Source organism: Mus pahari, chromosome 5, assembly GCF_900095145.1.
Source record: "Mus pahari chromosome 5, PAHARI_EIJ_v1.1, whole genome shotgun sequence".
Lineage (NCBI taxonomy): Eukaryota > Metazoa > Chordata > Mammalia > Rodentia > Muridae > Mus > Mus pahari.
This window is the reverse complement of record NC_034594.1, coordinates 24,461,650-24,476,134: the sequence shown is the minus strand read 5'-3', so window position 1 is coordinate 24,476,134 and position 14,485 is coordinate 24,461,650. Positions and strand designations below refer to the sequence as shown.

The 14,485-nt window shown below is 34.8% G+C and overlaps 1 protein-coding gene across 2 annotated transcripts in view; it reads right to left on the bottom strand.

Moving 5' to 3' along the window:
* Window positions 1–383: 383 nt before the first annotated feature.
* The window catches only part of Tpp2 (tripeptidyl peptidase 2), a 67,789-nt gene continuing 53,687 nt past the window's right edge, over window positions 384–14,485 (bottom strand). The window contains exons 24-30 of one of the 2 annotated variants that reach the window (XM_021197248.2): window positions 14,053–14,091; window positions 9,009–9,160; window positions 8,319–8,415; window positions 7,069–7,199; window positions 4,059–4,266; window positions 2,038–2,157; window positions 384–1,277 (exon numbers count right to left, since the gene is read on the bottom strand). In XM_021197248.2, coding sequence (XP_021052907.1) covers window positions 1,188–1,277; window positions 2,038–2,157; window positions 4,059–4,266; window positions 7,069–7,199; window positions 8,319–8,415; window positions 9,009–9,160; window positions 14,053–14,091 — 837 coding nt within the window. In that variant the 3' untranslated portion in view covers window positions 384–1,187. The remainder of the gene's footprint in view (window positions 1,278–2,037; window positions 2,158–4,058; window positions 4,267–7,068; window positions 7,200–8,318; window positions 8,416–9,008; window positions 9,161–14,052; window positions 14,092–14,485) is intronic. The other variant, XM_021197249.2, reaches the window with a different exon arrangement.

Sequence of the window (14,485 nt, the reverse complement as noted above, 5' to 3'; positions counted from 1 at the left end):
ATGAGAGTTCATGCACTCAGCTAGCATCCACAGAAGGATGTTAAGACTCTAGATCCTATAAAAACTGCATGCAAAGTATTTTAAAGCATATTTGTATTTTTTCATAAAGCTCTAATTAAAAAAAGTTACAAATGACTAGACAAGATTAGCTAGATCTTTTATAGCAGTATACGAAGAAACAAAGATCTCACAAACACACACAAACACACAATTAAATATATATAAGACTTAAACACATGATAAGTACTGGAAATATATTCAAAGAACTGCAAACCCATAGGAAACATTACAAAATAAATCGCCTCACTTTTTGGTCGATAGATTTAATAAATAAGTCTGTGTTCTCACCCCAAACTTTATGAAAAATTAAGACCAATCTTGAATAGCTTCAATATTTACTTTTATTTATTAAAAAAAAATAAGGTATCAGAGTGCATATGGTGTACTGTGCTGTGGTTTTGCACATTTATTCATGTATTTTACATGATTTCAATGTTATAAACATACTGTGTATTTCTTTACAAAACCAGATAGATTCAGCTGTCTGTCACCAACACAAGAAATTTTAACTCATTCTGATGCTATGTACTTGAGGAGCTCTAAAAACACCTTGTTTTTGTTATGATGCCTTATGAAAATTTCCTTAACATATTTCTTTTCCCAGTTGCCATGTGTTTATGCCCCCCACCATCCCCATTAATTGAATTTATTTTTAGAAAAAAAGTCTGGAAATTATATTCTCATATTTTTAGTCAAATAAATAATTTAGCTACACCTAATGTAGCATTTTTAAGGCCTCTATATAATTGGAAATTTAGCATGTTTTAACCTTTTTGATTTATAAAATTAAAAACAGGATGACATTTTACAGCTAAAATTAAAAGATGAAAACCTCTCATGCAGTGCACAGCTGCATCCATCTCATCTGGGGCAGGCAGGCGGGATGTGCTCTCCCACTTGCCAAGTGTGGGAGGCAATAGGAAAGTAGCATGATGTCAGAGGTCTGTATTACATGTTATTAAGCCACACGCCACTGAGTTCTCTGATAAATACATATAGTTTTAATGGTCAGTATTGGATGGTGGATGAAAACATGCATTAGTCAGACTAAAAATGCCACACATTTCTTCATATATCCATTCACTATAAAATTTTCTGTTTTGAAATTTAAAGTTTGGGTTCTTATTTTAGAATACACAATAATCAGGAGGATACATGATGGGGAGCCAGTTTTCAGTAAAAGATGCACAATGGGTCCATCCAAGTAATTTCATCAGCTATAATAAAAGAAAGCATTAGTAAAGGAAGAGACAGGTCCCAAGCCCAAAATTCAGAATAATTTAATAGTAACAGTCACAATGCACAGAAATTTTCCTTCTATCAGTCTATCATTCATTAATACATCCACCCACTGACTATCCTTCCTAACCTTTCCTAACAAAACACAATCTTTTTCATAGGACACAAACTCCAGAAGGAGTTCTTTAACCTAATCAAGACCCAAAGGACTTAAACTGTCTTACCATTTGTAGTGAGTGATGAACACAGACAGAAAACAAAATGGCATTAAAATAATTTCCTTCATATCTCAAGGTAACTCACAGAGAAAGATCTAACTAGTTTTCCTTTGCATATGCAATATATGGTAAATTAATAAAGGTAGAAATCACCTCAGACAAAAAAGAAAACATAAACTCCACAAATTCAATGATTTTAGAACCAATGCAATATACATTAAGAAGGAACGTTTCGTCCTTCAAAAAAGAAAACATCGTCTTCTAACTACAGAAAATAATTAATTCATTTTTGCCCTTGCTGAAAACATTCAAAGCTAATAAGGGTCTCTTAATAGCTGTGAAAATGTTTTAGAAAGTTGGATGGCTACAAATAAATAATGCATTTATTATGTAGTTATTGGTTTAGTAATGGTAACAACAGGCCACAATAAGTATTTTTTTTTATAATGCACACAGGTTTTTTTCCCCAGTGTTCTACTCACTACACAGTATGGAAGTAACATACAGTATAATTACTTACTTGAATACAATTTTTCCAGTTTTCTTTTGTTGGTTTTTCTTCTACGAGTTTGGTTGCAAACTTAAGGCCTCTCCCATACATCTTATTTACTAATGCATGCTTATATGCAAATATCAAAACCTATAAAATAAAAAAGAGATTATTTATGGCATACATACATTTTAAGGCATATGGCTTTAACAATGAAATGGGGCTTTCACAGAAGTATAGCTTTTCTTGTGTGTGGGCATACAAGTGTATGTAGAGGCCAGAAATCAGTACAAGGTCTCTTTCTTAATTGCTTCCCACCTTATTAAGGTTGGTTTGGCCAGAGTGGTGGGCTCACAGATTATTCCAATACTAATGCTGCAGCTCTGGAATTATGGGTGCATGTCATAATGCTTGGCTTTTTTTTTACATTGGTGCAAAGGATTGAACTCAGGTCCTCATACTTCTGTGGCAGGCAATTTACTGAGTGAGCCATCTCCCCAGCCTCTGAAAGTATAGCTTTTAAGTTGAGGATGTTGTATCAGGGAAATATTAAAAGGTGTCTTTTATGGGTAAATAACTACATAAAAGAATATAGGAAGTAAATAAGGAGAAGTCATAAGCTACTAAAATCTATTTTAAACCATTACTTTGTGCAAAATAAACCATAGTTTACATAAATACAAAATAAAAATGGCCAACGCCAATCATTAAATTTTTAAAGGACATATTTTACATAAATATATCTTTCTGTCACACTTTTTCTATGTTTTGCCTGAACTGCAGAGTCTGGTAACCATCTTCAAAGAAAAAAATTATGTTATACGAATTTGTTCCTTTAGGGCCAAGACATGTATTAAAAATGTTCAATTAATAGAGTAAACAGGTAAGTACTGTAGTGCATTACCCAAGGTCAGCAGTGTCACTGTGTGTAACAATCTCACTGTGGTGATTATAAGTATTTACCACCTTGTTACAGTTCTCAAAGACAGAGACTAGTTATTTCTATTTCAAGGAGGAAGCAGTATTTAGGAAACAGTAGACCTTCAATAACTGTTAACAATAATACCATCAATAATAACACAATACCATCAATACCACCAAGGACTTCCCATTAACTTAATATATACTCATAACTTTCAGGAAAGAAATAGGCATCAATGTTCAGTAACTTGTGACAAATCAACAGTGTACTCACATATATAAAATAAGTAAATACATCTTTAAAAAAAAGGACAAAAGAGATTTAATGTATTTTTTAAAAACCAAAATCCAAAGAGTTTCAACTTGCTTTTCCAAACATTTGTTTAAAACTGGTGGCTAAGGCCCCTTGGTCTTGCAAACTTTATATGACCCAGCACAGGGGAAGGCCAGGGCCAAGTAGTGGGAGTGGGTGGGTAGGGGAGCAGGGGAGCAGGGGCGTATAGGGAACTTTCAGGATAGCATTTGAAATGTAAATAAAGAAAATAATAATAATAATAATAAAAAAACTGGTGGCTAAAAACAGAGACATATAGAAGTTACAGAGTTCAGAGTTTTGAGGAAAATAATAATATCTAAACTAAAGAGCATATTTCACCCTAAAAATTAACATAAAAAAATTTAGGGAAGAAAAAAGACAACTTTCTTTCCCTTTCCTTTCCTTTCTTTCTTTCTTTTTTTTTTTTTTGTCTTTTTCGAGACAGGGTTACTCTGTGTAGTCCTGGCTGTCCTGGATCTCATTCTGTAGACCAGGCTGGCCTCGAACTCAGAAATCCACCTGCCTCTGCCTCCCAAGTGCTGGGATTAAAGGCATGCGCCACCACACCCGGCCCAAGGGGACAACTTTCTAGAAGATCATATATATAACTATCTTAAAAGGCTACTATGAATATCGTCAAAATTGTTTTCAAAATCATTGTTGAACACTTTAAAACAGTTTGGACAAATGCAAGGTACTTGGGTTAAAATGTATCTTCTTGAGAGTAGAGCCTCATTTTCATCCTCTTTGGCAAACAGAGCTCAAGAAGGACTGAAAGATCACTACTAAGACCAATAGCAGAAGGGTAAGCTACCTTAGTGTCAAAAAGATCTGTCCACTTTGTAGTTTCCCAATAGGTTTCCGATAGAGATTCCATGGTACTTTCTCCTTCATCTTCCTTTGCTTCAGCATCTCCAGCTGCTGCCCCATCGTGAGGCTGTGTATGAAGAAGGTGATCTGCCAGAGCACATCCTTTCCTGCAGAGGGCATCTATCAGGGTAGATTTCTGCTTGTCCATATCACTGGAGAGCAAATAAAAAAAATTTTTTTTTCCCATGTTAGTTAAATGTTTTCCAAGGGATGATTTTATTTGAAGTATATACATTCTTTTCTCTAAAACTTACCATGCATAAATTTTATATATCCATATTGTGTAACAAAATTAACACCCATGATGTGTAACAAAATTGTGTTACACATCAAAAGACATTGTTATTAGTATCATAAGTCTCATCATATATAGAGATGAAATCAGTTAAGGCAACTGTACTTGGTTAAAGGAGAATGCCATAGCAACAGAGTTGAAGGATTATCCAGTTGTTAGGTCAGCTACACAAATTTTAAGAAGGGCAGTTAAGTCTTTACATTTAAAAAAAATTTTTTAAAGGTGGAGAGCCCTCCAACAATTTCCTGACTGCCTGGTTTACCTGGGGTAGAGCCAACAAACATTGAACTGCACTCAGTACCCTGTCCTCCAATGTCTAGCCTAAGATTCTGTCTACCTTCTTGAACAGGCATGTAAGGACCCAGGAAGATACAGGTCCATGGCTCTCCCTAACTCCATGAGGAGTCTTGCTGGCATCAGGAACATAGGACCAACAAGGACAACCAGACAGCTAAGTCAGGTCATCTTAGCAAAAGCAGTTTACAGACTCAATTCCCACCAAAATTCCAACTCAATTCTTTAGAGACCTTGAAAGAGCAATCTCAACTTCATATGGAAAAAAAAAAAAAACAGGATAGTCAAAACAATACTGTACAACAAAAGAATTTCTGGAGGTATCACTATCCCTGACTTACAGCTGTATTACACAGCAGTAGTAATAAAAACCATGTGACATAATAACAGATAGGTTGATCAACGCAATACAACTGAAGACGCAGAAATAAACCCATACACCAACAGACACTTAATATTTGAGAAAGTTAAAACCATACAATATAAAAAAAGAAAGCATCTTCAACAAATACTGCTGGTATAACTGGATGTCTGCATGTAGAAGAATGCAAATAGAACCATACTTATTTCCCTGCACAAAACTCAAATCCAGATGGATCAAAGACTTAAACATAAAACCACAAACACTAAATCTAATAGAACAGAAAGTGGGGAACTGCCTTGAACTCATTGGCACAAGAGACAATTTCCTGAACAGACACTAAGAAAAACTGAATTAACTGAATTAACCTCATGAAATTGAAAAGGATTTTCAAGGCTAAGGACACCATCAATAAGACAGAACAGCAGCCTACAGAATGGGAAAAGATCTGACAGATGACTAATTCAAAAATATACTAAAAACTCAATTTAGACATCAACAATCCAAATAGTCCAATTAAAAAATAAAGTACAAAACTAAACACAGAATTCTCTACAAAGAAAAGAATTTAAGAAATGTTCAACGTCCTTAATCATGAGGAGAATGGAAATCAAAATGACTCTTGAGATCATTTTATACCTGTCAGAATGGCTAAGATTAAAAACTCAACTGCCATGACATCACATGCTGGTGAAGTTGTGAAGCAAGAATACTCCCCCATTGTTACTGGGAGTGCAAACTTGTACAACTGCACTGGAAATCAATTTGGCAGTTTCTCAAAAAATTGGAAATAGTTCTACTTCTAGATCCAGTTATATCACCCCTCAACAATATCTAAAAGATGCTCCCCACCAGATGACAAGGAAAATTACTCAACTTTGTTCATAGCAGCTGTATTTGCAATAGCAAGAAACCTAGATGTCCCTCAAATGAAGCATGGACTACTTCTTAGCTATTAAAAACTACTACAGCATGAAATTTGCAAGCAAATAGAACTAGAAAATATCACCCTGAGTGAGGTAACCCAGACCCACAAAGACAAACATGGTAGGTACTCACTTATAAGTGGACATTAGCTATAAAGAGTACAGGATAACCATGCTATAACCCATAGACCCAAAGAGATTTAGTAATAGGGAGGATGACTGAATCTCACTCAGAAGGGGAAATAAAATAGGCTATGGAGGTGGAAGAAGCAAGGGAACTGGGTGGAAGGGGTGGAGTGGGGAACAGGTCTCAGAGCATTGTGGAAGTTTGGGGAATGGGAGAGAGAATATAAATTGGTGAATGGGGGACATCTCTGGGATGAGATCTGGGATAAGGAGGCTACCAGGAGTCTACAAGAGTATCCCTATCTGAGACTCCTACCAGCTGAGGACATGAAGACTGTAGTGGTCGGTCACCTGTAAGACTTCCAGTGGAGGGAGGGGGACTCCAACCCACCCACAAAACCTTCAACCCAAAATGTATCCTACCTATAAGATGTGCAGGGATATAGATGGAGCAGAGAATGAGGGAATGGCCAACCAATGGCTGGCCCAACTTGAAACCCATTCCATGGAAAAGAGCCTAGTCATTACATTAAAAATGATAGTCTGCTATGCTTGCAGAGTCTCTTCAGATGGTTTATCCAGCAGCCAATGGAAAATATGCAGAGAACCATATCTAATCATCATGAGTTGTTCGGGAAGTTGTAGGGAAGAGTGAGGAATAGGACTGAGCAAGTTGGTGGTGTCAAGGACACCACAAGACAGTCAACTAACCTGGAGTCACTGGGGCTCACAGAGACTAAACCATTAACCAAAGAGTGAGCATGTGTTATTTTATTGTGCTTTGTTTTAAAACGCTAAAAAATTTTTGAAATTTCTGAGGGAGTTGGAAAAAACTGTCAATCCTAACTATGTTTTAAAAGAAATTTAAAAAATCTTCAACACTAGTCCCTAATTATTAAAAACTAGTAACTAAGAAATGAGATGCAAGAAAGATTATTTACTGGTTAGGTACTTTTTTATAGTAGCTGCATCAGGCCTGGGGTCAGTCTTCATTGCAATGTAAACTGCAAGAGCGGTTTGATCGATGTGAGAAATAACAGCATTGGCAGCATCAACAATTTCATTAAGTCTTTTCATTCGTTCCTGGGTAGGAAATAAAGAAGTGTATAAAATAGTGCATTGAAATATTTTTATTTCTACTGTCCCAGCCATGAAACTTTATGGGCACTATGTCACTTCCTTGAAGGCCTAGAGGTCTGTGCTATCTTCTAATATGACTTTTACCATTTCCAGTATTCCTGGAAAACAGGCTGAGGTGTAATAATACCTAACTTAAGTCTGTAGTTCAGAACTGAAAATAAAACAAATATATAATGTTTAACCAAAATGACTTACTTTTAAATAAGGAAAATACCTTTCTAGCACATCATTAAGATTTTAGAGATAACAATCTCTATTTTATGCCATGTCACACAAAAAAGCAGAAATTAAAATTCCCCCAAATCCTCATTCCCAAGCAAATGCTTTCTTAATAATAATCATTAAAATAAATAAGAGTATTATAACCAAGACTCTTACTTAACTATAACCATCTTGAATAGTTTAGTTATTTTCTCTTTTATAAAACTGCTTTTGAGAGGCCTCCTTTAAATATTCTATTTTAATTCACTCTAAACCTTCATGATTTTGGCATGTTCTAACTTCCATTAAGAGTAACAATAAGCCGGGCCTAGTGGCGCAGGCCTTTAATCCCAGCACTCGGGAGGCAGAGGCAGGCGGATTTCTGAGTTCGAGGCCAGCCTGGTCTACCAAGTGAGTTCCAGGACAGCCAGAGCTATACAGAGAAACCCTGTCTCGAAAAACCAAAAAAAAAAAAAAAGAGTAACAATAGCTGGTCTATTACATTAGACAATCTGGAATTATAAAAAGCTTGGTAACAAAGTAGTTACTGAAAGTGTTTAGATTTCCACTTGCCCTAGGATCAAAAATCAGACCTTATACTTTTTCCTGTATTAAGATTTCACTAACCATTCAAGTACCATCATCACATAATTATTACATATACATACTGCACTTCATTACCAAAACTGAACTCAGTAGTGGCCAGTTCTTATAATTATCTTAATGCATATTCAACTGGAAGAGATTAATTTTCAGTAGGCAGGAAAAGAAGGCAGAAAGAGATGGTACCTTTACTCAAAATTTCAAACTTTAGCTACTATTGTACAAAAAGCGAATTAGTAAAAAATGACTATATCTAACCTTTTCAGCATCCAATTGATGAAGACGTGCGACATACAGAGGAAGGTAAGCAGGATATGTTTCTTTCAGTTCATTGTAAATGTCAGTAGAATCAAGCCTATATAAAAGAGACATATTGGTAATTTTCAATTACAAGCAAATTTTGGTTAAAAATAAATGTAAACATTGCTTTACAGTTGTAATCATTAAAAATACTTTACAATTTAAGTATAATTATTATAGGGACTAGTTACACATAACATATCTATTGAAAATTACTTCAGTTAAGAGTCCTATAAAACATTTAGATGAAACTAGGCATCAACATTGGCTGGAGATATGGCTCCGTGGGAGCTCACAATGCTCTTGTTTGTGTGGATATCTATCATATGTATTTGGGTGTCTACAGAAGCCAGAAGAGGGTCAAAAAAATATATATATCCACAGAGTTGGAGTTCCAGGTAGCTTTGATCTGCCTAATACAGTGTTGGGATCCAAACTTTGGTCTGCTGGAAGAACAGTGAATGCTCTTAACTCCTGAGTTATTTCTCCAGCTCATGAGCTAAGCACTTTTGATGGAGGGAGGACATATAAGGTCTTTAGGCTGGACCCAGGCCCCCGCAAACAATAAGAATATGTGCAGAGTAAGTAATGGTACAACGAAACTAAGCAAAAGAAGATAATGTCTTGGAATCCACTAAAATGACCTACTTGGTCATCCACTGAATTTTGAGATCTCGTAATGCTTCAGTAAACTCTTCTTTCAAATCTTTCTCTTTTTCTGAATCCTTTTCTTTATCTTTGCTGCCATTCTTAATCTTTGTTGGTGGAGGTATGAGATAGTAATGAACAGGGATCACATCCTAGGAAGGTGAAAGAAAGCTTTAGGTTAATACACTTCATTTTACACACTTTAAAAATCATTGTCAAAAGCTGAGTAATATGGGTTGTACCTGCCTGAGTTGTATTCCAAATCTGAAGGGTCAAAAATATAAAGAATACCACCTGCAATTACTAGAGTTTTCCCTCTGAACTTTAAAAAACACTGAAGTTTTAATCCATTCCATTAAAATAAAAGAGGTAAGAATTTTTCTCTGTGTCTTTCTTATTCTTAATTGCACTTGACACCTTAAGGACAGTGTACCTTGTACTTTCACAATTAAAGCTGAACAGAAGAAAAGAAGTTAAAACTAAGATTTTTTTTTTCTTAGAGGGCAGAGAAGACACATACTTATAAATACATGTTCTACCTAGAGTTAGTCCGACAATAAACACACAAGTAAATAATTTCTGATAGTGACATATGACACACAAAAATGAATCAATAAAGAATATACAGTGACTGTTGGGTAAGATAGGAAAACCATGCAAACAAAGTGGTAATGGAAAGGTCAGCGAAGCTAAATGAAAACATGAATAAATTTGAATTACCTAACTGAAGAGATGAAAACTCTCTCCCAAGAGTTAGCTTACGAGTAGAAATTGAACAAGTACAAAACCCTGAACCTAGTATCTGAAAAGTTATATAAACCAGAGAGGGGCTACAGCCACACAGAGTTTGACAGGACCTGGTTAAAAATGTAGAGCCTATTTGAAATATATAAAGAAGTCTATCAAATATTTTATGTAAGGCAGTGATTAAAGACTTTGCTTTTTAGTGATTTGACCATATATATATATATATATGTGACCATTTTATATATATTAAAAATTGGGCTATGTTTTATAACTGTTGATGATATAAGTCTTGAGAACAGACGATAGAAAAGTAGAGGTAGGAAAACAAACAGCAAACAAGCCTAGTACTCTCTACATTGTGTGGAACTAAATAATAAGTTGGAAAAACAAAAGAAAATGAATATTCTTTGAAGGCAGAGCTAAGAATGTTTGCCAATAGTGCTTTAGTCAATAGGCTAACAGAAATAAGACAATAGAATAGAGTAGATCTGGTATTATTGCTTGGCCCAAAGATGCTCTAAGACAGGAACAACCGAAAGGAATTTGGGTTTTTGAAAACCTTGAGGATGTCCATGCAGAAAGAAGCAGTAGGGATAGCAAGATGTCCGAGACAGGGAAGGTGCTTGCTGCTGAGAATGAAAACCTGAACCTGATTCCTGGTCTTACCTAATAAGGAGGAGAAAAATGACTTCCTTCCTCCCATCCTTACCTTTCTTTTTCTCCTCCACTCCTCACACAGAATAAATAAATGAGTACCAAACAAACTAAAGAATGGAGTGATCAACTGCTAAGCCAGATGGAAGGCGGTGAATAATGTAGAAGAGACTTGGCTGCAAGGAGCCCGCTAATCACCTTGGCAAGAGTATTATCCTAAGACAAAAACCAAAGATACAGAGGAGAGGAGAATAAGACTACAACTCTCAGAAAGTTCTGCTTTGAAGATGGCAGAAAAAAAGGTAGCTGATTACTTTGTCTATGGAATATAAATCTTTTCTATAAGCATACACTGCTTGGGAAATATTGACCAATGCTTAGACTTAATTTCTAGCAACAAACTGTCCTCAAATTAAGTCATTGAGTAAGCTTTTCAAATTCTGTTTTCAGGTTTATATTAAAATGTTGCTAAGTTAATATCTACATTTATTTTAATGAAGTTTCTAACACTAGAACAAACTTATATTACCAAAGGGATATATATTACCCTTTGACATTATTTCAGAAAAACATGAGACCCCCAAGCAGGACTTTTATGTGTAAGCAACACATCTATTTTAACAATATCTGATACTCAATTCTGGGGTATAAAACGATACAATAGTATATGAGGAATGACTGTTGTAGCTCTATCATTACTTCACTACAAAATAACCACCACCATATCTTCATGACCCATTTAAAAAGCAGAAAACAGAAATGACAAAGCCCTAGAAATGTATCTGCAGCCCACTGTTATATTCTCTGGGTAAGGGAGCAAAAGCCCAAGAAGAAAAACTTATTCAAGGTCCAAGACTAGAAAAAGAAACAGGTCTACTGTTGGGCTTGGCTCTTTAGGACCCTGCCACCTATCCATCCTTCTTTCCCCAACACCACTCCTGTTTCTATTCGTGAGACCAGCTCTAGGACATGCAATACAAGCCATGTTGACTCTGAATTCATGATTTTTGTCTCAGAGTCCTTCCTCCCAAACTCTGATAGTGCTGGAATTATGCGCATGCTCAACCATGATCAGCTTTTTTTCTTCTCCATTGCTTGCTTGCAGATCATTTTGCTGAGTGGGTATTGCCCCAGACAAAGCAAAAAGGTATTTGAAAAACCTGACCCTATACTATCAAATTCTCAAGAAAGCAGCCTCACAACTGTCTAAGAAGTAGGATATAAGGAGTCTCCAATATTTACTGTAACAGAGTTTTATCACTTTTGGAATCAAATTCTTCACATAGCAAGTTACACAGACTGTAAATCACCACTTGCCTGACAGTCCCTATTCATTTAACAGGCTAGAAAGTGGGAACTTCAACATAGAGAAACCTATGTTTTAGAAGGCAATTTCTCTTCTGAATTTCAAAGATAAGGCATGTTTTATTACTGTTTTAGTATGGAAAACAGAAAATTAATTAATTAATGTATGATAAAAGGTACCACCTAAGAAAATATAAAATCCTATTATAGCAAGCTTCAACTATCATTAAAAATGAGCATAAAAAGTTTATGATCTTAGAAAAAAATCAATAACCAGTACAATTAAAATATAGTAAAACCTTATAAAAATACTTCACAAGATTTTTCTATTATCAAAATTATAAATGCAGTATTTATAAACCCTAATCAAAAGGAAAATGAGAGTTGTTTTAGATTGTGTCACCATGATCACACTCTTTCTTTAATAAATTTTTTTTTCAACTCACTTAAGGGACCAATATATAGTTAATTTAATACTAATGATTTTGTACCTTAAATCATGAATGATTGTAATGTTTTAAAAAAGATATTCAAGAATACTCATAGCAGAAAAGCTATGGAGTTCTCAACAAAAGAAACAGTATTAAAATTGAAGAAGAAAAAAGCCTTTGTAAGCTACCCATAAAGATTTCAACAGTGTTCAAACTGAAGAATATTTTTCAGAAGCAATGTTACCTGTAAAACCAGTAACTGCCCAGTGGACAGCATAACACAACACCACTTAGATCTGGTTCAAAAAGCCCAGTTTCTTGAGTGCTTCAACTATTAATTTAGTTATGAAAGTAAAAGCTTTATAAAAGCTCAACTATTTTAAAGATTAATATCACTGGTGCAATTTATGGTTTATTAAAAGTATCTAAATTATTTTATATTATATCTGTATTTCTCTTCATAACTTTATATTTGTTTTTTTATAAAAGAGCTGTACTATGCCATGTACTTGTACTGAGAGGAAGGGGTGGACAGAAGTAATTCTAGATCCCAAGTTTGTTACACAAGCTTTATTCAGCATCTAGTAATAATAATCCCACACTTCAGTACTATCTATTATACCTTGTACAACCTTAGCCCAACAAGACTGTGTAGGCCAACTAAAAAATACAAGTGGAAGAAAAGCAATGCCTAAACCTTATTGAAATATGCTTCCTTTTGTAGTTGAGTTCCTGGCAAACCTTTTCAAACTGTCTTCATGGCAACTCGGAGGCCCATATCAATACATTAAATAAGATTTTTTAAATGCTCAGTTATGATCTATTAAATGGATTATGATTGTGCCCAAATGGGTCAAACGAAACCATCTGAGAAATACTCATCTTTAGTTTCTTAACTAGAAGATTTTTCACTGTGTAACAGAGCTTATCAAAAAGAACGTTCTAGACAACATTTCAATACTATAAAACACAACTGTTTCTTCTATTACAATACCTCTTGGGTAAATAGGCCACTGAATGGCTCTTCCTCAAATGTATCCTTTTCTCTGTACTCAGAGTAGAGATCTTCAAGTTAAATGGGGGTCCAGCAGTCAATACAGACTCTCATATGCTAACAGAAATCAAGTGGAATCAATACTCATAGCATCAAATCTGTCTGTATTTTTATTACATACTCAACTTTTATTTAGGAGTTCTTATTCACTATTTTTTGTATCTGTCCTCCCATAACTAGGATAGATGCAAGAGCAGAGACTAGTTTATTAACAAAATCATTTTACTTAAAATGGCGTTTAGATTATAAGTATTTTTACATTTTTCTTACATTTTAAAATTCTATTTATTACTTATTTAGAGTGTGTGTGTATGTGTGTGTGTACACAGGTGAGTGCCATGGTACATATATACAGGTCAGAATATAATTCTCTTTCCATCCTGTGAGTCCTGGAGATGAGACTCAGGTTGTTAGACCTTTACCCATCGAGTCATCTTGCCAGTCCTAGACTTTAAAAATAATGACTTTGCTCTCCATTGCATTCATCTCTTTATGACTTTGGATATGCAAAATTTCAAACTTTTCAACTTCACAGCTTATCTATACCAATAAATGAGAAGCTATAAAAATCATCCATACCACTGGAAAATATGGTTTAATAAATATGGTTTCCATATTCCATAAATATGGAAAATAAACCATAGGGTTATGGTTTAAAAAGCCTTTTTTAGAAAGACACTATGTCAATACTGCTTGTAGGTATTAACTAAGAACTATACTGCAGAATGTAAAGAAAGGAAACTAAGGGAGAGATTCTTTAAAAATAAAGATTTATAATAGTGAGAGAAAAAAAGTTTAATAACTATGTAAATAAGGCTTTAAGACATCGTTTTTAAGAACTGACAATCAGTACCTTTTTAAATTTTCCTTGTCGTTTTGCTGCAGACTGCCCCTGGGAGTTAGAACGACATTCTGTAAGAAAACATGCATAATCTACACAGGATGGCGATACCACCTCTGCCTAACTTTCTTCCGATTTAACATTCCATCTGTATGTTGTCACAGTACTCAGAAGGGTCAGATCTGTGACCAAAATGGCATGCTTTTTTAAAGAAAGCAGCACTACCATGCCAATTTTTAAAAATAAAAATGCAATCAAATATGCCATTTTAAGGCAAAATTCTTTCAGTGTTTTGGATAAAATATTTAGTGATTAAATTCTGTTATCACTAAAACATTTAAAAAAAAAAACATTTAAATTTAGCTGACAGTCTGCAGAGTCTGATTGGATACAGGAGGTCACGACCATTACACAAGCCTAAGTCATTCTTTAAAAAAAAAAAAAG